We start from the raw sequence: 23172 nt of genomic DNA on the forward strand, positions 1-23172 counted from the left end.
AGAGATTATAAAAAAACTTCCAGAAGCTCTTTGCTAGTTCCTTAACTGAGGTAGAATTAGAAACTCTCAATCTGAGAGTTTTTAAAATGTATTCTTGCTACATCTGCCTCTCATTCCTGGAGGTATTTAAAAGACATGTAGATGTTGAGTTTAGGGATATAGTTTAGTGGTGCACTTGGCAATGTTAGTTTAACAGTTGGACTCAATCTTAGAGGTCTTTTTCAACCTAAGTAATTCTATGATTCTGTATAAGCCAAAACCTGAGATAACTTAAATAAGTGTCCTGTTGAGATTAAAGGAATTGCTTGGAGTCAAAGTAGTAGCAGTGGAAATTAGGAGTGCATACAAAATGTGAGTTACTGTGACTGAAAAATCAAACACAAGTGCCACATTTCCAATTATGTGATTGCTTACTTCGCTCCGTCTGAGCCACTTGGGATGAGGACAAGAATCCCTGAGGCAAGAGAGATCCTGTAGTAATGTGGCAGCATTACACATACACATTAGAAATCCACTGTTGTTGGTGTGGAAGATAGTAGGGGTTTTGGTAGGTTGGTTCTTTAAACAATATGGAGAAACTGTAAAGACACCAGAAAAGTGTTGAACAGATCTTTTTAGTTTTACTGTGAGTTAAATGAGGTAACAAGCAGTGCCACATGTTGCAGCCCCTCTGCAAGGAGGAAGCAGCCATGCAGTGTTATCTGTGTGCACGTGAGTGACTTCATGGGGTATTCTCATAGTCTGATTACGGATCACTTTTCCATAGTCCTGATTTCAGTGTAGAACACCCTGGGGCTAGGATGGTTTCCTAGCTTGAAGATCAGCAATGGCCTACTTAGGGCAATGTGTTATATTACATCATTTGATGAGACACTATGGTGTCAGTCATACCACTGAGATGTAAGTCACAAGTAGCACAGCAGAAAGATAACAGTCAAGAAATTGAATTTTATCCTTTTACAAGCACATTAGAAATTAAACAGATGTTTCAACACCTCGTAGCATCTAAATGATTAGAGCAGTCAACAGGACGGGGAGGAGAGCTCAAGTATTTAGCTAAAACAGGGAGCTGCCAGTTTCTCTTGTGTTAGATAGGTCCCAAGGAAGAATCCCAAACTCTGATAGCTCCAGAAATGGAGAGAATTAAAAGAAAAACCTGTACTTGATAAAAATGTTGTTTCTCCCCTGCCCAACGGGAGATGTTCCTGTCAAAATGGGATTTCAATTGCAATAACTTGAGATGACATGGTTAAGTTTATTGCTTTCAAGCCATGCTTTCAAGGTACTTATTGCATTAAGGTAATATGGTTATTTAAAAAGATTCTTCACTGGTAGCCCACTTGCCTTATGTTCTTTACATGCTCCTTACCCAGTCACCATATATGACTGGTTTGAGTTCTTTTCAAGGGTCTTCTGAAACAAACTTCTGTTGCTTGAAAGTGAAGGCTGAGACAGCAAGCAGTAAGCATTTAGAAGATGAGTATTCCTAAACTGAAAGTTGCAAATTAAAGATTAAGTATTTTTAACAGCATATGTTTTAGAGTTCCATAGTTTCTCAGCTGCTTTATTTTCCTGTTATTACTTGGACTTTAAGTCAGCAATTTATCCATCAAAACAAACTGTCTGGTTCACGAACAAACTGTCTAGCTTAAAAAGGAGCTAGAGCCAGTTACCACTAGAGCCAGTGGAAAAGTTTTCATTGAGTTCAGTGGGTTTGGTGTCTGGCAACCTTTGATATGATTCAAAGAAAATCAAAACTTGTGACAGGACATGTTAAAGAGAAATTTTAAAAAATGCAGAGCACTGTTTTCCTTCTGAAAAAAGAATGGACACAACTATCAAGTTTCCTTTTTTTCCCCCTTGCAAAATGGCATAGTCTTTTGATACCTTCCTGAGACCAGTATATAATGACTGCTCTTTGAGTGGGAGCAGACTTGCCAACCAGGTTGCAAAGATAGGGGGTTTATTTAGTACATTTGATTAAGGCTTGGTAAAGTTTTTTTTCCAATTTTTTTTATAGTTGAGAGCAATATGCATTTCACATATGTGCTATGAGAAGGACTATGCACTATGTGCTTCTTTTTATCTGGACAAGTTTAAAAGCACTGTTTCAACAGCACTAGAGTCAGAACAAATGGAAAATCACATGTTGTCAACCTCATGTCTGTTTATGTGAAACCTGGTGTTTTTCTTGTATTGCCACATGAAACTCATGAAATACCTTTCAGTTTCCTTTTTTGGGTTGTTAAAGTGGAGTTTGTACTTTCTTCAGAATTTAATTTGCTTAAGATTTTGTATATGTAGATTTGTGTAATATATTTAATGCGTAAAACATCTCCTGGCCCAGGATTTCCCATTGCCGAGCACAACTGATCTGTTGGTGTAACAGGACTTTTAATAGTCTATCTATAAATCAGTTTGAATTCATTACTTCTCTTGCAATTAAGATAAATAACAAACATTTCAAACACAAACAGCAAGTCAACCCTATAAGTAAATTGTAAGTTTAAATCCCTTATGGATGAAGCCCCATGGTGGTTCCTTTCTGAGGAGTGTTCCTACAAGGAGGTGTTCTATCAGAGTGTATTTTGGGAGACTCTGAAGAGCCTGCGGGCAGCTGTGAGGCAGTAATACGAAGAGGTGGTCAGACAGGTCAGGTGGTTTTACTGCTCTGCTGCTGCCGCTGCTGTTTCAGCTGATGTTGTTCAGATGCTGTTGGGATCTAATTTTACAGAAGTATAGTTTGTTTCAGATATTATTCAGCACATGTGCTAAAAGTGTAGCACACCTTATATAACTGTCACACCAGCTCCTGAAAGGGCAGAAGAATGCTCACTGCTTTACCTTTGAGTAGTGTGAGACCTCTGTACTGTGTGTGGTGATTAATTCAAATAAAACACTTGTGTCTGATGTAGCATCTTGTTCTTCTAGTTTATCTTTAAGAGTGTTCTTAAGAGAGATGGATGTAAGTTTGGTCCTTTCTTTTGTACAGTTTCAGTTCCCCAGCTTGCAGTGCTGGTTTGTAAAATACTTTCCAAGGCATTAAACTTTAAAAATGTTTAATGTTTAAAATGTTTAAATAACTAATTTTACAACTTTTTACTAAGTGGTGAAGTGCTGAAATGCGTTTAAACAGTTTTGCTGTTGTATCTCTTAATTATGTTCTAGCAGTCTTGTGAAGAAGCAGAGCTAGTGGCAACAAAAGTCTGCAATTAAGGCAGGGTATGTTGCCTGAAATACAAGATAATTGTCCAGGCAAGATGATTGGAATAGATTCGGAGACTGTAGTTGCCAATTCTCTCTCTAGGTGTTCGGCATATACAGCAGAGAGGAAAAGTCCTCAGGAATGTATTTATTATATGGCATGACCCACTGTACAGTGAACCTCAGAGTTGAATGTTTTTTGTTTTTTTCATCTTCCCCCTCTTACAGGCTTTTAGTCCGGTGCAGAGCTGATGGGTGGGAGCAAAAGTAAAGAATGATGTATTGCAGCAGCAGGCAGAAAGCGTCTTTTGTCTGAATTGTGGAATGGCTGCTCCATAGTCATGTCCTGATGAATCAGATGTGAGGGGCTGCTTTGTGGAACGAACCCTTCATAACGGCAGGAAGCAGGAGAAGACATTCAGTGAAGAGCTGTCTCCAAAAATGGATTTAACTTTTCTTTTGCCAGTCACTACTAGTATGACCTCATACATTTCTAGTACAATGGTGTGGCTAAGCCTTTGAGCACACAGCTATTACATCATTGCAGCAAATTAGAGAGGGAGGTGGTGAAAGAGGCCTTATTGTTGTCATGGCCGATGAGATGATCAGGACTCAACTCATTGTCGCTGAGAAGTTGGTGGCTTTGCTGGAGAGCGGTACAGAAAAGTTGCTGCTGATCGATAGCCGCCCCTTTGTGGAATACAATACGTCCCACATCTTGGATGCCATCAACATCAACTGTTCCAAGCTTATGAAGCGGAGGCTGCAGCAGGACAAAGTTTTGATTACGGAGCTCATTCAACATTCAGCAAAACACAAGGTAGGAGTCATCTTCCTCTTATTCCTTATATTTGTTTAAAGGAGTGGCTGGAAAGGAACTTGTAATAATTTTTCATTAGGTATTTCATTTAAAAAAACCAAAAAAAACCCAAAAAACAAAACCACAAAACCCAAACCAAAACAAAAATCCAACAGATTTTTGAAACAAAAACCAAACAGACAGAACAAAACAAAAGCCAAACAAGACTAAGGGACTGAGTTTAGCTGAGATCCTACATAACCGAAAAGGGCATTGGTTACTATTATGTTTATTGTTGGGATTCTTCGTAGCCTGCTCTTCCCTAAGTGACACAGTAATGGGGAGGGATTTAGAAATACTCAGAGAGAATGTTCTCAGGGTTCTTACGTGTCTTTTAAAGCCCAGTCCCTCAAATGGATGTAATTAAGGCAGAAAACATTCTCCTCCTAAACTTCGAAGGATTCTTTGGGAACTGTGGTGGTGGGGATTGCTTAGCAAGCAGTCATATGGTTTGCAAAGAAACTGCATCTCTGTCAGTCCTGGCTTCTACTTGCTGTTAAAAATACTTTTCATGGGAGCAATTTGATAGGTTTTAGTGTTTTGATTTGTTTTTGGGGGAGTGGGATGTGTTTTTTTCCAAATAGTGTTATCAGTGAAAAGAAAATAGCTAAGCTGTTTCAATTTAATGCGTGGGGGGGATTTGGGTTTTTTCCTTATCCATTGGTATTTGTTTCATGTGCTTTGGATACAAAAATAATCTGCTACGTTCTTGCTTTGACATGTTAAACATGAAGATGATGATGATGATGATGATGATGACGATGTTGGTTTGGGGTTTTTTATACATAAAGCTGTATAGGTACCCAAAATGCGTGTGGCCTAGAGGCAGTTTAAGGTCTCTTTACTGTTTATGTACAAAACCCCCAGAAGCAGAAACTGAGGTAGGGCCTTCTTCTAAAAAGCTTAGCTTTTAAACAAATCAACCAACCTAGCTAAAGGTAGAGCATTTCACAAGTAACATAAAATTAGCTAATGATAGAAATTTGTGGAGCATGCTTCAACTTGCAGCAAATAATCAATTTACAAACACTCCAAGGAATTGAATCTCATAGGCATATGAAGTATAAAATAAAACTGTTCACATACAGCTGCATAAAAAATCTGTATATGTGAACTACTGTATAGCAAATACATGGGAACTCTGCTGGAGGTAATAATGTGGGGCTTTGAATCGTCTTCCTCCCTTTTTACTCGAGTTACTTGTGTTTCAGATTGAAATTGATTGCAAGCAGGAAGTGGTGGTGTATGACCAAAGCTCTAAAGATGTGACCTCTCTCTCATCCGACTGCTTTCTTACTGTGCTCCTGGGCAAACTGGAAAAGAATTTCAGCTCTGTGTATTTGCTTTCAGGTAAGATGTACCAAAAGAAACCTCTGACACACTTGTGTAAGGAGAAGAAAGAAAAAGCTGTTGGTATAGCAAATGTGTACAGTTTTGCAAGTGCTGATATAAACCTCAGTTATAGCATAGACTTTTCTGTAGTTCTTTATGCATGTAGTGACACTCATAATACATATAGTGCTTAGAAATTGCATCTTACAGGGGATATATTACACCATTAGTCTATGTAAGTGGAAATGGATCAGTGTAGGGGGTTTTAGATGCATATATCTGCTACTTTAGGGTCAAAAAATAGTAAAAGTAATGTGCTTCCCTGGTTTTTTAAGTATTGTACATGCTAGGAAGAAAACCTCTTCCTTACTGAATTGGTACTACAATAAGAATAAGAGAAATGATCTCCCAGAGTCATGGAGATTAGTTTGTGTGACTTTTTAAACTGCAGCTCCTGAAGTGGTAGCACTTCATTTAGGTCTTCTCCCTCGCTGTCCTTTTTTTTTTTTTTTTTAATTTTAAATCCCACGTCAAAGCATCTATAGAAATTCAGCTCCTTATAATACTGGATTTGTTGGTCTTAACGTGTGCTTGTGTCATTATTTCTATCATGGAACAGTAGACCCAGTGTTCACAAGAAGGAACAAGGAGGGGCATGAGGTAGATCCAAAGCTGAAGGAAGGGGGAATGATGTGTATAAGTAGGAAATCCGTTGCAGTGACTTGACCAGTGATCTAATGAAATGCATACCTAGTCTCCAAGAAATGCTAAAACTACAGTCAGGGACTGAATAATTATGAAAGAAAGGGAAATAACTCCAGAGAGATGCTTCCTCTTAGCAAGAGGATTTCACTGCAGTTTGTAGTCATCACTTCAGATGAAAGTGATAGGGGAGAGCTTGTGGTACTGAGAGAACTTTTCCCATTTTTTTTTTGAAAGTGATTACAGAGAACATGAATAATTTCTGCACTTGGGCAGGTGTGTTTGGTACTCATGTGAGGCTGTGTTTACAGCAAAGTAAGTAGGGTTTTGCATTGGCTAGGTTTGGTGCTTCTGTTCAATTTGCTGACTAGGTAAGAATTACATCTGTGGGTGGTGGACTATGGCATTAAATTAAATAACTCTTCTTTCATATGAGCCACCAAATAATCGTGGGGTGTCTAGGCACAGTAAATGCTTAATGTAAGAGTGCTGAATTAAGTGGTTGATACTCCCTTAAATTGAAAACTGTTATTTAAAAAATCAACCCAGTCTAGAAGCAGTTCATCTCTTAAGAAATCCTTTAATTGTTTGAATACACAACTCTGCTCATTTGTCCTGAGAGTTTTTTCAATAACCAGAAGCAATTTACAGCTCCATGCTGCAATCAGACTATTCACAACCTAATTTCCATGACAGAAAGAGAAACAGCTGTCTAATAACTGAGAATTAGACCTTGTGGCAGGAGGAGTTGGGAGACATCTTTAGCAAGGCCAAGCAGAGGAGAATATCGTGAAACTTCCCTTCCTTATACTGTCCCTCCCTTGCATGAGACAAGGCTTTGCTCTTCTTTTTGCTCTGCTGGACTCTCTGAAGGAAGTGCTCGTTGTGTCTCTACTCTCAGACTTGCTTGTGGCTCTTGTAGGAGTGGACAGGACCAGGAAAGGAGTGTTCTCCACCTCCCCAGTGCATGGTCTGGGCAAACACCAGTTGCATGTATCATAATGATACTATGAGAAATTGGCCTGTTTTCATTACCAGCACATGGTAGTTGTCTGTTCAAGATGAAAATGCCTCTTAAACCACAAGCAAGACAGTAGTGCACGTTAGCTGAGGTGAACTTAGCCACATACATCTAGTAAGGATTAGTTTGATTGTTAGAGAGAAAAGGGGAATCTAATGTATCAAAATCTTCCTTATAAAAAGCAGGATTTGTATTTTAGCACGTCAAATGATTTTCTCTTGGCAAAGATTAGGTTTGAGAATTTCATCTTTGTTTACATAGCTAGGATGGGGCTTTTTTGAATGCAGAAACAACTGATGGCTTTAAAACTAGTGGTAGAGGAGTATAAGAGCAAAAGGGGAATGTAAGGAAGTTATTTACTATTGATCTATTACAGGTAATTGCTTATTTCAGGTGCTTATTTTTTACATATATTAAAAATCTGACTACTTAGTACATGAAACACAAGAAACCTTTTGGGATGTGGGGTGAAGGAGAATGAGCTAGATTCAGTCTTACGGAAAGTTCCTTAGTTTATTGATATGGGGCTCTAGGAAACTAGATAAAATATGTTGTCTTAGCAAGTTGATGATGAACTCACATAAATGTTTATGGCCCATAATGAGAGCAGAGGTCAGTGCACTATGTAAAAAGATAAACCTTTGGACTTGAGTTTTCCCTGTGCCACTAAATCTGATTTATTTAAAATGGTGACCTTAAATAAACATTTTAGGGTAGGAAAATATTTTTTGTTGGGATAGAATCAGGAGCAATTAACAAATATCTGAAATTCCTGCATCTGTTCTTCTTGCCACCCCCCATTACTGAGCAGTTGGTGAGGTGTTTTTTTATTTAGATTGTGCATAAAGGTATGTTCTACCCTGGAGACTGCTTTTCATTGAAGTAAATGTTGTAAAGACCTCAAAGGAACCCTTACCAACTAGTTTAAGCTCTTGGTATAACCTCATAAAAATATTTATAATCTGGGGAATGTTTTCAGGAATTTAAATATCCGTTTTGGTTCTTAATTTTAACAATATTCAGAATAGTGAAATATGGGTACTGAAAGCTCAGTCGCACTCCCATCATGACATCTACTCATCTGAGTTAAATAAGATTTAAACACGGGGATGTCACTTGATTCCTTCTCTTTCCATATGTTAAGAATTGGATTTACTTGCATGGAGTCCTTTTCCAAGCTAATTATGATTTTTCTTTTTACTCTGCAGAAACAGTTGAGAGACTACTGATTCTTGCTTGAATGATCATTGTTAAGGCAGTAAACATCAAGAGTCTTGCTTAAATTTTGTTCCACTATGGAAGTGGAAATCATTCACATTCTACTTTCCTTAAAAACTTGCTCTTCCCTGCTTTTAATCTGGCTTAGTCCTACTCATGCTAACACTGATGTCTTTGTGATGGTTACCTTTCAAATGTTGCTGGTGAACAAGATGAAACACAGCTTTTTATTTTGTGTTGATTTTTTTAAACTTTTTTTTTTGTATGGAAGGCTTTCTGAAAAAAAAACCAGAAATGCCTACTTTTCTGTATTTACAAACTGTCATTAAAAATTGTGATAGCCTAACACTGAAACACTCTACTGGCTCTGAACTGAAACCAAAGGCAAGAATTATTGTACTCAGGTGGATGTAGAGCAATGGTAAATGTCCAGGAAGGACTAGCTAAACTTCAAAGTATTGTAATGCAGGATCATAGAAACAGTTTTATTGAATTCTCTAGGAATTTTTCAGTGCTGCAAGACCAGAGTGTATTTTGCCAGGGAACAATGAAGGACTTATTTTTCTGTCAGTCATTAAATTGCCACTTAGAGGTACCACAGTACCCAATACCACTGAGAACAGCTAATATGAAAAACTTCCCTAATGTACCGGATTATAAAGTATATAGGCAGAAGGGCAGTTAAAGTTACTGGAAACCTTTTGTGAGCTTCTAAAATTGCCTTTACAGTTTTATACCCCTCCTCTCCAGTGCCTGTACGCTGAGGTGTAGATTTGTATGTGACTCTATTCTGTTGGAGCCATGCCTCTCATTAAACAGGATCCACCTGATCTAGATGTAATCAGGGCTGTGTGTACTTAAATCTCTCTGTAGAAAACTTGCTTCAGGTTGGAGATGGAGCTGCTATCCTTCAGTTAGAAGACAGCTATCTTGAGAAGGGTTCCATGAAATTCTCCATGCTACTTACTTCACAGGTTATCTGTATAATTCAGAGAATTACCAGTGGAGAATTACAGATTTTGTAGGTGCCCAGGATGAAGCCCTGCATCTGACTTTCAGAACCACTGAGCTGTATGCCACTCTCTCAAAACCGTGGTTGGACTGTCAGTCCTGTCACCATGTGAATAGAGACCCAGGTGGGGAATTGCCTACTAATCTCTTCCTACCCTTCTGCCTATGAAAAGTATGAAAACCATAATGTGATTCAGTGGATTCTCCTTTCACAAGAGCTGTCTGATAAACTCCTGCAGAGCAGAAAGCTACTTTAATAAGGAGAAATAGATAAATTATTACTTTTCTATTCAGTGACAAATGATGGTGACATGTGCAGTGGACCGTCCTAAGCAGAAAGAGCAAACAGAGTGAGTTCAGCGAGGTTGGACATAGATCCTGGAAACAAAATAGTGAGTTATTACCCAGGGACTGTGGCAAAAGGTATACTTTTGCTGAAACTTCCCAAATCATTGTTTCCTCCTGACCTGTCCCTCGCCTGACAGAGTGTGTGTACAAAATGGAAGACTTGCATGAAGGATACAAGGAGAAGGAAGCAACTCAGGAACTCTCTTGCAGTCTTCTTTATCCTGGGGGTCTTTTTCGGAAATATTTGAAATTGGAAGCCCATTTAAAGAAATTTCAGTATAAAAATGCTAGTATCTCTAGGGTACATTTACCATTGTGCTGTCTATACTTGTCTAAAGCAAAGCTGAATAAGAAAAGCCCGGTGCTCTCTCCCTGCTTTGTCCCCAGAAAAACCATTCCTTGTGGCAGAGGAGCAGGAAATCTTAAGAATATTCTCTTGTAGGTAGAGCTGATCATTTCTATGTCCTGAAGTGACCAGGGCCACGAGACTGAGCTTCATTCCCAACTTCTGTGGTCCCATACATCGGTTAAGAGGGTGCCATGTGGTTCAGTGTGGACTGAAAGACAGCATGAGCTTTGTGCTGTCTGACACATTCCTGGCTTACATCCTGACACCTTTTAACATTTGGATTTGGAGCTTAATAACTTTTGGTTTTGACTGACTGAAGTTTTGAGTGTTCCCCACACATAAGTCTTTGCAGAGTACCCCGAGAAGAGCAAACATTCAAATGGTGGCCATCCATTAAAATAATGAGGTTACCTGTAAATTGAAATAAGTTATAACAAGAATGAGCCGTTGAATATCCTGCCAGTGTTTAGAGGAGGAGAGGTAGTTGCACAATGATGCCAGCTTTCTTGATATTCTGACTGGTTGATTCCATTAGAACAAAACTCTATTGAAAGAGGTAAAGTTCTTGCTGAAGGAACGCAGCATTCCCCAAATGGTCCTGTAACCCATGGAATACAGCCATTGTTGATGGGGAAGAGTGAGAGAGGAGATTAGCTCTGAATCACCCTCTTAAAAAGTCTCCTTCTCAATCAATTTTTAATGAGAGCATAGACAAACTAGTACCCTTGGCTACAGCCAGTCCTCTGAGAATATCCTCCCACCCTGTGTGCTTAAAATGCAGTTTTCAGTGTTCGTTTAGTGCCATGATTGTTTTAAGCACTTGAAGAATGGGAGTAGGGTTTATTACTTTCATATGTGTATCCACTTGCTGTCTTTTGAGGGAGAGAGCAAGGTTTGACTAGAGTAGAGCTCTCATAACATTTCTCAAGCCCAAGAATAACTTGTTAAGTTTGCTTTTGTTTCGGATACCTCTGGATGCTTGTGAAACTTAATTGACTAAAATTATGGTGCAGGGTTGTTTTGTTTTTTTTTTTTTCTTTAAAAGCAGAAAGGGCAAGTGTGGGTGTCCAATATGCTCTTTTTACTTCCTGTGCCACTTGGCATATGCCACTTGGGTGGGAGGGGAAGCTTGACCCAATCCTCACACATTCCTCCTCCCTCACCTTATTTGCTTAATCTGCCTGTTAACCTTGTCTTAGCAAAGGCAGAAACCCTCCAAAGCAAAGAACTTCCCTTGCTACTGTGCTTGTAAAACACCTGGCATAACGGGGCCGCTTTCTGAATGTCACCAGAATGAAAACACCACTGGCCTTCCCAAACTGTGAAACCTTGGATGCTGTGGAAGGGCTCCCGGCGGCTGAGGAGCAGGGATGGGAATGGGATGGGATGGCAGCTCTTCCGACTGGGTTCCCCAGCCTGAGCTTATGTAATGGAAAATGGCACATGGCCCTGCAAAGCCGAGTTGGAATGCGGGAATTGTAATGGCCTGTGGAGGTCTGCAGCTCGTTTAGACAGAGTGGAAACATCATAGATTCATAAAACTTACGAGTCAGAAAGTTTACAACTTTCTTAGGGCAAGGAAAAAAATCTGTACTGCAGCTTTTAGATGAACAGTTAAATGTTTGATGGGAATGTGACTGGGAAAGTGCTGTTAAGTCACAGCACTGGGATCCTCTGAGGCAAAGTAAATGTAAAAGTTAGGGGCTTATATATTTTGTCTTTGCTATAGTGCTGTTTGATTTTTTTTCATTTTTTTAAGTGTAGTTTTCAGTAATGTTGCTTTACCTGCCTGGCACTAACCAGTATTTACAGTAACAAATTCTAAATTGCTATTAGGAGAAGAGAAAAAAAACCAAAAAGCTAAACATGAGTTACTCCGCTGCATACCTTTGGTGAATACAGACATTTGGTGAGGTTTACTTAAAATTATAAGTCCTAAATATTATGTTTTAGAGGTGGTTGCAAAATTTCCTTTTTTAATTGTTCTTTTCCCTTAAAAAGGAAAGTTAAATGGAAAAAAAAGATAGCAATATTCCTTTAAAAAGGGATAGCAATATAATATTTATTAGTATGTGGTTATACAAAATTATGAATAATTAGTGCCCTTAATGAAGGACCAAATTCTGGATTTAACAAAGGTGGAATGTTAAATCTTCAAGCTTCAATGTCTCCTTCTTTTAATGCTGTACATGCATGTAGTCTTTGTTTTTCTGACTTATCACTTGGGTCTTAGATCTTCTCCACTCCCAGCTTTAAAGTAATTGTGTTTGATGCTGAATTAACACTGATGTACTTACTGTCAGACATTTAGGTCTTGTGGAAAAAGGAAGGAAGTAGCTTCTAGTATGTTTTCAAGAATTCATTGAAGAAAACCAATTTCTCCCTTTAGCTTTTTCAGAATGGTCAGAATCCAAAGCAGGGGAGAAAGGAGCATTATCTGATTTGAATGGCACTTAAGAAAAATGCCAAAGTTTGCTCTGTTATCAGTGTACATTGTGTGTGATCTTTTCCAGCAGACTCCATGACCTGCAAAAAACAGACACATTTCCTGTCTCTTACATCTCCATCAGGAGCATAAGACAGATCTTTCTGTGCATCCTGCATGAGGCTCATGAAGCTGCAGGGCCAGCTGGGTGTGCAGGGATGTTGTATTAAACACTTCATAGGCTTTTCTTAACTGGAAGTTTTAGGGAAGCCAAGCTCTTAGGAGTTGCCATGTAGACTGTCTCTCTGTTGTCACCAAGCAGTATGGAAATGAGCACTGGTACAGTACAGAGCCTCAAATTAGTGTCTCTCCCTGAAAAGTGGTTTTGGGTTAAGCTGAGCTGGTAGTGGATTTGCTGGTGTGACCAAGCAGCAGTGCTGCATGGGCCCCAGCAGTACAAAAAGGGCCCTTAGGAGCTCAGGATGCAATAACTCCCAAGGATCTACTGTGAGATGGGCACTGGTGGCAAGTGGGATTCTTTGGTTCTGCAGCTCTGCATATTACTTGGTTGAAAAACATGTTTGCATAGTGTGAAAGTGGAAAGCTGCTTTTCTGGTGTTTAGAATTGGTCTCTATTAGCTGGACAAGATGGCAGAGACCTTCCTCCTGATTACCCACATTACCCATCTCTTCTCCAGCTGAATCTTTTCTCCCCTCTGTCTTGGCTGTGCTGCCAGGCTCCGGATGGCAAGAGCACTTGCTGGGGCTCCCTCTCGAGCTTTAGCTGACAACACATGAAGTGATGTGAACACCTGCTTTCTCACCTTTCTTTAATTCCAAGTTAGGTTTCATGACTGCACTCACAAAGAAACAGTAGGAAATTCTCACAGAACAAATACAGTGTAAGCTTGTTTTTAAGTTTTTTAACTGTTAGAATTTGTATGTGCATGGAGCTTTCATCTCTGTAGGGGTCGTTTCCGTACTTGGACAGTTCTATAGAAAAAGCAAGTTATACCTAATGCTAAGGTCCCCTACTTTCGTAGTTTCCCTTTCCCTGCAGAGTTACAGGCACCTCAGCTTTTGCTTTTCAATTTCACACCCAAACTTAATCCACCTTATCTCTCAAGTATAGCCATGTCTCTGTTACTTTGTGCTTTGTCAGTATGCACATGCCTGATTAGCAAGAGCAGCTATCTCTAGATGATTAAGATAAAACTTCTGGTTCAGATCTCTGGAAAGATGTGAGGATAAAAAGGAATTACAGAATTGGCTGTTTCAACATAATTTACTGAGCAACTATAAAGAGAGATAAGGATTGCCTCCTGATTGATTGATTGATTGGGGTTTTTCCCCCCCATATGTTAGAAATACATGAAAATTGAGACATAGGATGGATGTATGAGAGAACATCTGTGCTCTGTTCAACATGCATGCAGGAAAGACTGAAAACTGAGGATGAATGGGTGATGTCACTGAAGCAGGGCTGTTTGGCTAACAGAACCATCCGTAATTACAGCCAGCTAACAGCCTGGTTATTGTACTGTGTCATGTAAGCATTAGTGAGCTGCTCAAGGTAAACTTTGAAAGCTGGTAGGAGGAGAAGGTGGCATTCTCCACTCTCTCCAGAACCCTGCAGAAAAGAAGGGTGTTTGGGAGAGGGGGGGGTGCAGGAGAGCAAAGGGGGTGCTGGGCTGGTGAATGGGCAAAGCATGTAGGGTAGCTGGAGGTTTCAATGTGCTCAATGACAGGATGAAATTTTGATGGACCAGCTATGATATCCTAAAGTCAAAGCTGCATAACTTGTATGAGGAAGGGATGTATGTTGATGTGAATGAAGAACAATGAACAGTGAAGAACATTTTGAAAACTGATTTTTTAGTAATTGGTGTTTCTACTTAACTTTTTTGCTCTTCCCCGGGCCAAATCAGTAATGAATATGTTTCCTGCAAATTTGCCTTGTATAATTTTGGTCACATCTCTGAATGGTTTGACATCCTGTTGAAGGAAATATAAAGACAGGTAGGAGGAGGAGAAATCAGCATAACATGGAATAAGAAACACCCACCTGTCCTGTTATGGTGTTGTTCAACTAGAAAGGTTTTATTAAGTATCGGATAAAACCAATGAAATTACCTGCACTTCACAACTTTGTACTAGGTGTTCAAATCAAGACCTTAGGGCTTAACTGACCTTTCCTTTGCAAACCTCCATAGTGGTTTACGGAGCTGCAGCTGCAGCATGGTGACCGGCAGCACTGTGGAATGTTCCTGGGCTGTTTCCACAGAATAGAACTGAAATGAGCTGATGTATAACCTTGTGCTTCTCAGTAGTTACTCCTCTGTATTAATTTAGGATTTGTGTTTAGTGGTACTTAAACTAAGTAGTCAAAAGGATCTGGATGAATTACATTCGCTCATTTAAAGGAAACTCATCCCAAATCAATAATATTTCTCTATCATTTGTTGCCACCTGATCCCATAGTCTTTCCCTCGTCTCTTCCCATGTCTGGCAGAGTTAATTGGGAGTTCTTTTTGTACGAGGATTTATGTGGTGAATCTGTAAGAAAGAACAACTTTTACTGTGGAATTTTGCTGCAACTTTTTCATCCCTTCTGAGTTTGGCCCTGATTTGTTTTCTGAGTTGGCTGAGAAGGGAACTGAAGCTTCTGATACCAGGATTCCCTTGAAGATCATACCTTAATAATCATAGTTGTAGTTAGGGAAGTGGTGGAGTCTTGCTCAAAGGAAAGTCTGTAGTCCCCACTTTGCAGAACCATAGCAACAGGGCAATCAAGTCGTTAACTGGATCTTGCCAAATTTCTGCTAATAGATGTGGAGGCTTGGTAAGCAAGAAACTCAGGCTGTGCTGTAAACTGGGAGGTGTTGGGTTGTCTGTCACAGAAAAACCACTGACAGCTTTTGGCACCTTGACGTGGTTTTGTAGAAACATCCTGTTGCATGTCAAGGGAGCTGTTTCAGCTCACCTTACCATCCAGGGTACAGAAAACCTGTATGGTTCATAGCTGTTTAAGAGAGAGTATTTTGGAGGTATTTGTCAGTCATCTATTTTCAGGGCCCAGTTACATTTATCAAATAATTCAGTGAAACTCTATTAACCCAGTAGCTCTGTTACTGATCTGTAGATCTATTCCCACCTCCCCCATAATTTCAACATGCTCTTGCAATTGATTATTACTCACATGAGGCTGGAGTAGTGGTGGGAGAAAGGGTGTTATTTAGAAACTGGCTCCAGAAGTAAAGTGTATTTTCTATAATTAAAAAAGTGCACAATGCTGCCAATGGCCCTATTCCAACTGAGGTAGGTAAGGAGATTTAAAGAAAAAATTTGTCTTGTTGCAAATGTTATTCTCAAATCATGGAATTTGAAACAAAACCCATCACATCTTTTTTTTAAGGCTCAACTTTCTGTTCTGCGTTCCAACCTGTAGACTAAATTAGTTTTCCAAGTGTTCAAGGTTTATTTTGAAGACAGTCTGCTTCATTTAGAGCAGAAGTGTACAGGTAGTTTGAGTGCTTAGAGTACTTTTCTTGTAAGAGGCTCCTCATGTAGTCTGTGTGTAGACTTGAGCTTTGGGGACTCATGGGAGCCATAATCTGTGTTAGGAAAAAAGAGACATTAAAAATAAATACCTTTTCTCTACACATATTTTTTTAAATACGTCTCCCTATGTATTTTTAAAAATAGATATATTTTGTAAGCAAACAGTGATGTGTGCAGTTCCTTAGAACAGAAATTAGTCTCATAATGCCATGACAGTTCAGTGGTCATACATGTGGATGCTGTTGTTCCAGAGTCCTGATACTGTGTTTCTTGCACTTAAAGAGATTGCTAGTTTAGCAGGATGCATATACAAGTGTGTTTTGTTGGTGCAGGTTCTGTTTGCTTGTGGTTTTTTAAAGCAATTCTTCCACATATGCTGACCTAGAATGTATTTTTCCTATTGGTAGTGCTGTAAATGAAAGCCAGATTTATTAAAAAACTACTTCCTTTTTGAAAACCTGGTCATAGAAGATGGCAGGGAAGATAGCTTAATATTTGAAACAATTTCATGCTTTTTCAAATTGGTTCACTAGAGAAGGTTAAGATATATTCAAAGGAAAGGAGGGTTCACTTGCAAGCACAGTAAAGATAGGTAATGTAATGCCAAACTTAACTGATTTGAGAGCTTTATGATTATAATTCATATTTTAAAGATACTGAAGCAACATGTTCCTAGGGAAGCATAAGTAGAAAAGAAGAAACATGACTCTGAAAGGATGAATGCCCTAGAGGAAGTGTTGAAGAATCCAGTCTTGAATCACATGAATTTGCATTGACAGAGCCCTGGAATAAAAATAAAATAAAAATTTGCTCCTTACACTTATGGTGACAGAGCATGGGTTTCATCTTTCAGAATCTCAGGTGTTTTGCACATTAGCCTCTTGCTTAATTTCTTGTCACAAGTTTCACACAGAAGTGAGACCAGTCTGTAGGTAGTTGGGAAGAAACCTTTATTGTTGAACTCTTCCCATGTAGTCTTTTGCAAAGAAAGCACAGATGTAAAATCCTTGCCTATGTAAGGACTTCTCTATTTTCAGCTGTGGGGGTGAGAGGATCCAGAAAGCAGCCAACAATGTTCCCAAGAAATAAAGAATAAGCAAATGAAACCAAAGACCAATAGCTGATTTCCCCTTCTTCCCCACCCTGTCAAAGAACTGCTTAAATTTAATCTGAGAAGCATATACTGCCTATAAATTCAAAGAATGCTTCCTGTAATGGAGGGGAAAACATTGTACTGTCTAGAAGAAAATTTAGAAAGTATGCGAGAGAATTATTTTGCAAACTCTTCCTGTCATTCAGTGGACAGATTGAACAAGCAGGATCTGTGCTGCCTGAACAGGGAAGTTGTTAAGCAAGGAGGAGGAATCCCAGGTAATAGAATAGAAAATGTCAGAGCCAGACCTTTGCTGTGTCTCTAGCTTTGGTCCTTTAGTTTAGAGCTATGGCTCTGTGATAGGCAGTGCCTTAGCTTGTCTAACAAAATAGACAAGTTATTTATTTGTTTGTTTGTTTGTTTGTTTGACTGAGCAGGAATTGGTGTTCATAAATTGTTTGCTCTCAAATCTGATTGCTGGCTTTTTTTGTTTATTAGATAAAATGGGCACACACTTGGCTATTACCTTGGTGTTTCTGTATTGACTAATGATACAGATTTTAAAATCTAAACAATAGGCATAATACAGGCAATGGTAATGCAAGCCCTGACAAAATAGTACATTATCTTATTCCTGAATAATTTTAATTCATGTCTTCAAACTGTATTAATAGTGAACATAATATTTGGCAGATTCAGCACATTAATACTTCCAATTCCTTGATGACAAAAAGGTGCCTCATTCTGAACAGCTTATAATTACTCTTCCTGCAGTTAAAACCCTGCTCATCTCTAATGTGTGGAAGTAGCTGGGGTTTTTCACTATAGTTTGCAACTTTCACCCCTATTGGCTGACTGTTAAATGGTGAAAACAGCCAAGAAAAGTGTGTAACATTCTGATTTAAGCAGCTGCCTTAGGTTCTTCTTCATACTAGTTCACGAAGGTGAAGTATGAGAATGAGCTGAACCTGCAGTTTAATGAGGCTTGGTAAAAGCCAGCTAGCTTTTGTGAAAATGTGTCAAAGTGTAAGTTCTTTGCTGAAAGTTTCATTGGGTTTTTTTTATAACTGTGGGTAAGGCCAGTTTGATGACAGCTTGTAGCACAGATGTGTGATGCAGCCCTTGTGAATGGGGTGGAACTAGCCAAGCAAGAAAAAGAAATGGAGCTTGAGTCTCAGCCTCATGTTTTATTCCCTTCATGCTTCATAGCAGCTGTGCCATGCTGATGGTGAAACAGCCAAGGAGCATTTTTGGTGGCCACTAGGATTTTAAGTGGATTTAAATGTTTTATCAGTCATTCCACTCTGGTTTTCCTGAGTGGTTTAATGCAGTGGTGGGAAATGGTAATGAAAATGTTTGGAGCCATATTACAGGTAGGGCCTATCAACTGGTGCATATAAAGAACCAGCAAGCATTAAAGGGAGTAGAGACTTCTGGTGGTCTGCTGGGGGAGTCCATGGCTTGGTGAAGTCTTCCCCTGTAGTTCCCTCTCTGCTTCACGTCCCCCACTTGAGGTGGAGAAGACTTGGCTTGGTGTGGCTTTGAAAGCTGAAACTTCTTCCAGTGTTCTGAATGAAAGACAGAGGATGAATGAGGAGCGGCACACAAAACAGTGATGCAGGATTTTAAAAGCTAACATTAATAAATGCATATTGAGGCTTTCACTAAATTGAGTAAACATTACTTTTTCATAATGAACTCTCAGTATAAACCTAATACAGAAGAAGGAAGTGTTTAGAAAAACAGCTTGCTGGGGTGGAGATGAAAAGGTGTGCATGCTTTGGGTATGGTGGGTGCTGTGGCTGTTTTTCGAGGTCTCATTTCCACATTGTTAAGAATGGGAGGAGGCATCAAAAACTTCTAAGGAATGGAGATAGAGAGAAATTCTTGGCAGAGGGGGAATACGTAGCGATGCCTTGGCTGCTGCTGAATGGTTCCACAGTCATGGTACATCTGGAAGAGGCACAGTTACAGTTTCTCTTTAGGGCTCTTCTGCTGCCCCTCAGTGCCTCCCGATCTCCTACAACAAATGGTGCTTTCTGAGAACTGGTGTGGGCACCAATGCCTACATCACCACTGAATACATACGCTTCCTCTCACAGGTGGATTTGGTGAGTTCTCCAGCTCTTTTCCTGGTCTCTGTGAAGGAAAATCCACACTCATCCCTACTTGCATTTCTCAACCTTGCCTACCTGTTTCCAACATTGGCCCAACTAGAATACTGCCTCATCTCTATCTTGGGTGTCAACGAGATGTCCTCAACAAGGTGAGTATTCTGGGTGTCACGGGGTGTACTTGGATGAGTATATGAGCTCCATATATGTTTATCCATGCTTCTGTCATGCTTCATCCTTATAGCTATGAAACAGCTGAAGTAGGTGCAGGTAATAGCTGCCTGCATAAGCCATGGAAAGCTGTGTGAGAACTATGATCCACCGGGCCATGTAATTAATCTACATGCCATGTAATATGAAACCTGGTCTTCTTCCTCTTTCGTCTCAGAGAAGATGATATGGTACTTTCCTCAGTAACCTATCAACCAACAGCAAACTATCATATCTGCCATTACAGCAGGTGTACTTTCCTGTGTACAGCTCTGACTGGTTTGTTTTGGCAGGTCTTGGATATTAACACAATTAAATTTAATGGTTACAGTAGGACAAAGGAAGATTGTCTGTTTTTTAGTATTTCCTTCAAGTGCTAGAAAAAATAGCATTTAAATACCATGAACTGTGTAATAAGGGACTACTGCAAACAAATATTTGTACATCGACTGAAATGTTCAGACCTGGACAATCAGTGGGGTTGTTTAAAATGAGCTTTTATGGTAGCACTGCACTAAGAAACTTCTACTGTTTAAATACATGTGCATTTAGTAATTTTTGCTCCTAAAGAATAGCCCAGAATATTTTTGTGTATTTAAAATGGTCAGCAAAGTCATCAAATATATCACTTGTAGGATGCTGGACTATCAGATGTTTAAAAGAGCTTCTCTCAAATTGCTGTAGGTCTATATTCCACAGATATTTGCTTCCATGCGGAGATCAACTCATATTGCTTCCAGGCTGAGTCTTGGGTCCCTTTGCAAAGGAATTCTTATTACTTCTGCTGCATGTGCCCTCTTGCCTCCCATATTATCTGACAGTCCTATTCAATCTCCAACAGCCTTCATAAGCTGGCATTAAATACATGGATAGGGGAGAGGGAAGGGGTGCTTCACCCTACCACATTGCCTTAATTATGTGCAAGGCTTTTGTGTATGGTTTTGTATCCATGTACAAAGTTTAAGCCAGGAACTATCCTACATAGTCCTGTAACTGGATCACATTCATGTACTTTGACCATTGTATTTTTCACTGTTTTCTTCTACTTTCATTCCATTCCAGTCTGGCCATTAATAGGCTATTTTTAGTTATTTTAAGGGCATTTTTGAAACCCAAGTAATCATGTAGAAGATAATTGTGCTTTAATAGTGAGCACAGAAACGGAGGATAGTCAGCAGTCATTGCATCTACTTTGTCCTTTAAAATCTTCCTTGTCTTTATTGCCAGGTAGTGAGTCAGCAATTCAAACTTGATTCACTTATGATGGATGTCAAAGCAGCTTATTACTATTCCTAAGTAATTTGTGGTCCCCAGACAAAAGACAGCAGGAACTAAGTAATTAAAAGAAAAAAAAATTCTTTGCTTTCAATGGTAGGATATTAGAAAGATGCTTTTATGCTGTCTGTTCCAGTGTGCCAAGGGCAGGTGCTATTCTAAGACAGGGTGGGGAGGGAGGGAACAACTTGTTCTCTTCTGGGGCCAGGCATGTGTTACTTTGTTTGGGATGTGACTGGAACTCCAGTGGTGTGACTCCTAAGTGGTGCACAATCCCAGGGAGTTGAAAGAGGCTGTTCCTTGCAGTAAATTGGTGCCTACAAATAAGCGTTGGGCACAGGCATGGTATGTGTGCCTCTCCAGGAATAGAATCCAGGTGGTAGCAGCAGTCAGAACTTCCATTATAGGGCTGGAGGAGGCTAAAAACCTCAACTACTGCTGGTGAGCCCTGAGTGTGGCAGAGCTGGCTACAGCTCAGCCCTGGGGGTGGCTCTCTTGTCCATTAATATAGTCTTGATAATTTCCGTGTGTGTTGAAGGAAGTCCTGCAGCTGCAGATACTTTAAAATTAATGTAAGAGCCCCAGGAGTTGGTTGGATTGGTACTTCTTCACATACTCTTGGGAATGAAAATCAAAGACTACTGTGTTTTCCATTTGGTGTGGAAAATGACAAAAATGACAGCATACCACCTACAGAAAGTTCAGAAAGTTCTTACTGCCTGGTGTCATCCTTGGCAGTCAATCTTTTGGAAGTTTTTCCATTGGCAACTAAAATACCTCTTAGATTTCTTATTCATTTTTAGGACAAATACACATCTTATGATTTCAGATCTACTTATTTTTTGTATCTTTTTCCTCTTACTTTGAACAAACACGGGAAATGCTTTGTTCTGGGCAGGTCACTTGTTCACTGCACTGAAGTAGACTTTAGTGTCAGTGGTTTATCCCATCTCTTCAGTGTACATGATTGCCTCTGGAAAATGCAAAATGGCTTCCATCTATAATATTGGAAAATATTAATAAGATGTGGAAACAAATTACAATTTCTACCTCGTAGAGTCCACGTGATGTTTTCCCAAATGTCAGCAACTCCCAGTTTCCCGGATTTAATCAGTTTCTTGATTTAACTAGAAGTGGTAGCTGGACATTGGCACATTAGGAACACAAATAATGGATCTCTGCTGCTCTTCCTTCAACATGCTTTGCTTCTGGGGAAGCCTGTATCCTATACAAGGATATTGGGGAAAGCAAGAAGGATGACTCTTACTACATTGGTTGCCCAGAAATACCTGGTAAGAAAGCTGGGAAGTAAAGAACATTCAAAAGTGGAGGGCCAGAAACAAAAAAATAGGGGTAAGTAGCAAAGTTCTGTCTTCGTTAAGACACTCAAGGTCCTGGGAAGTGGTTAAGTTTGCATGCCCTGGTTTAATGGCCTTGTGGGAGGTACTTGGGACAAGAAGCCAGCTTTCTGTTAAGATTAAAATAGCTGTTTTCAATTCAGGTCCAGATTTAAAAAAAAAAAAAAAAAAATTGCTGAAAAATTCTAATAAGATTTCCAAAACTATTAAGATGTAGTTGTACACACTGACCTTATTTTTGCCTTCAGATGCTATCTGTGAGTTATGTCACCAGACATACTGATTTTTCTAAAATTAAATTGTCTCAAAAATATCAGCAAAAAGAACTCTTAATCTGCATTACTAATCTGACCTGATGATTTAAAGATTTTGATATTTTATCAAGATGAGCCTACCTTTTTAGGAGCTTTATAAGCTTATCTCAGAGTGAATGGCTAGGGGAATGCTTCTCTTGCTGCAGGACTGTCTTCATGATCTTTTAAAATACTACAGCTACTTGCCATTAATACCTCTGCTAATAATGGTTTATTTGGGAAAGATATGCAAACAGAAATGCTTCGTTTGTGTCCTTCAGCAGAACTAATGATTAATTCAGGAAAGATTTAGGAGAATTTTTATATTTTTTACAGATTTATTTCTAAATGTTTAATTCTGAAAATGTTCATGATATTTTTTCCAGTGTTGCAATACTAAAAACCTCATAAAAGTTCTAAGAGAAAAAAGTTTGATTCAGTTTTGGGTCTCAGTGTGATACATTGTGGTTATCTCTGTGGCATTGCAAGAGGGTACTGATATTCATTGCTCTTTGTGAAAGAGAGGGAGACTAAATTCTAACCTCGACGGCAGTGATAGTGTCCTTCCTGAAAGTTAGTATAACAGAAAAAAAAAAAATCTATATTGTGGTTATGGGCCAGAACAAGCCTCCTACTTACACCTCAAGGTTTTTACCAGCATTTAAACTGTAAAACTTTCTGCTTTCCTGCTTACATAACTATCCTCTTTCTTTTCTTCCAGACCTGGATTTTATTTCCTGGAACAAAATAACATTTTAGGGTGCTATTAATTTTCAGATTAAACAAGTCATAAAATGTA

General features: G+C 39.2%; 1 protein-coding gene across 4 annotated transcripts in view; it reads left to right on the forward strand.

Moving 5' to 3' along the window:
• The window catches only part of DUSP16 (dual specificity phosphatase 16), a 61874-nt gene that overhangs the window by 30336 nt on the left and 8366 nt on the right, over window positions 1-23172 (forward strand). For all 4 annotated transcript variants that reach the window (XM_032689558.1, XM_032689560.1, XM_032689559.1 and 1 more), the window contains 3 exons: window positions 3433-4024; window positions 5275-5413; window positions 19226-19389. In XM_032689558.1, the coding sequence (XP_032545449.1) occupies window positions 3794-4024; window positions 5275-5413; window positions 19226-19389 (534 nt within the window). In that variant the 5' untranslated portion in view covers window positions 3433-3793. The remainder of the gene's footprint in view (window positions 1-3432; window positions 4025-5274; window positions 5414-19225; window positions 19390-23172) is intronic.

Source organism: Chiroxiphia lanceolata, chromosome 5, assembly GCF_009829145.1.
Source record: "Chiroxiphia lanceolata isolate bChiLan1 chromosome 5, bChiLan1.pri, whole genome shotgun sequence".
Lineage (NCBI taxonomy): Eukaryota > Metazoa > Chordata > Aves > Passeriformes > Pipridae > Chiroxiphia > Chiroxiphia lanceolata.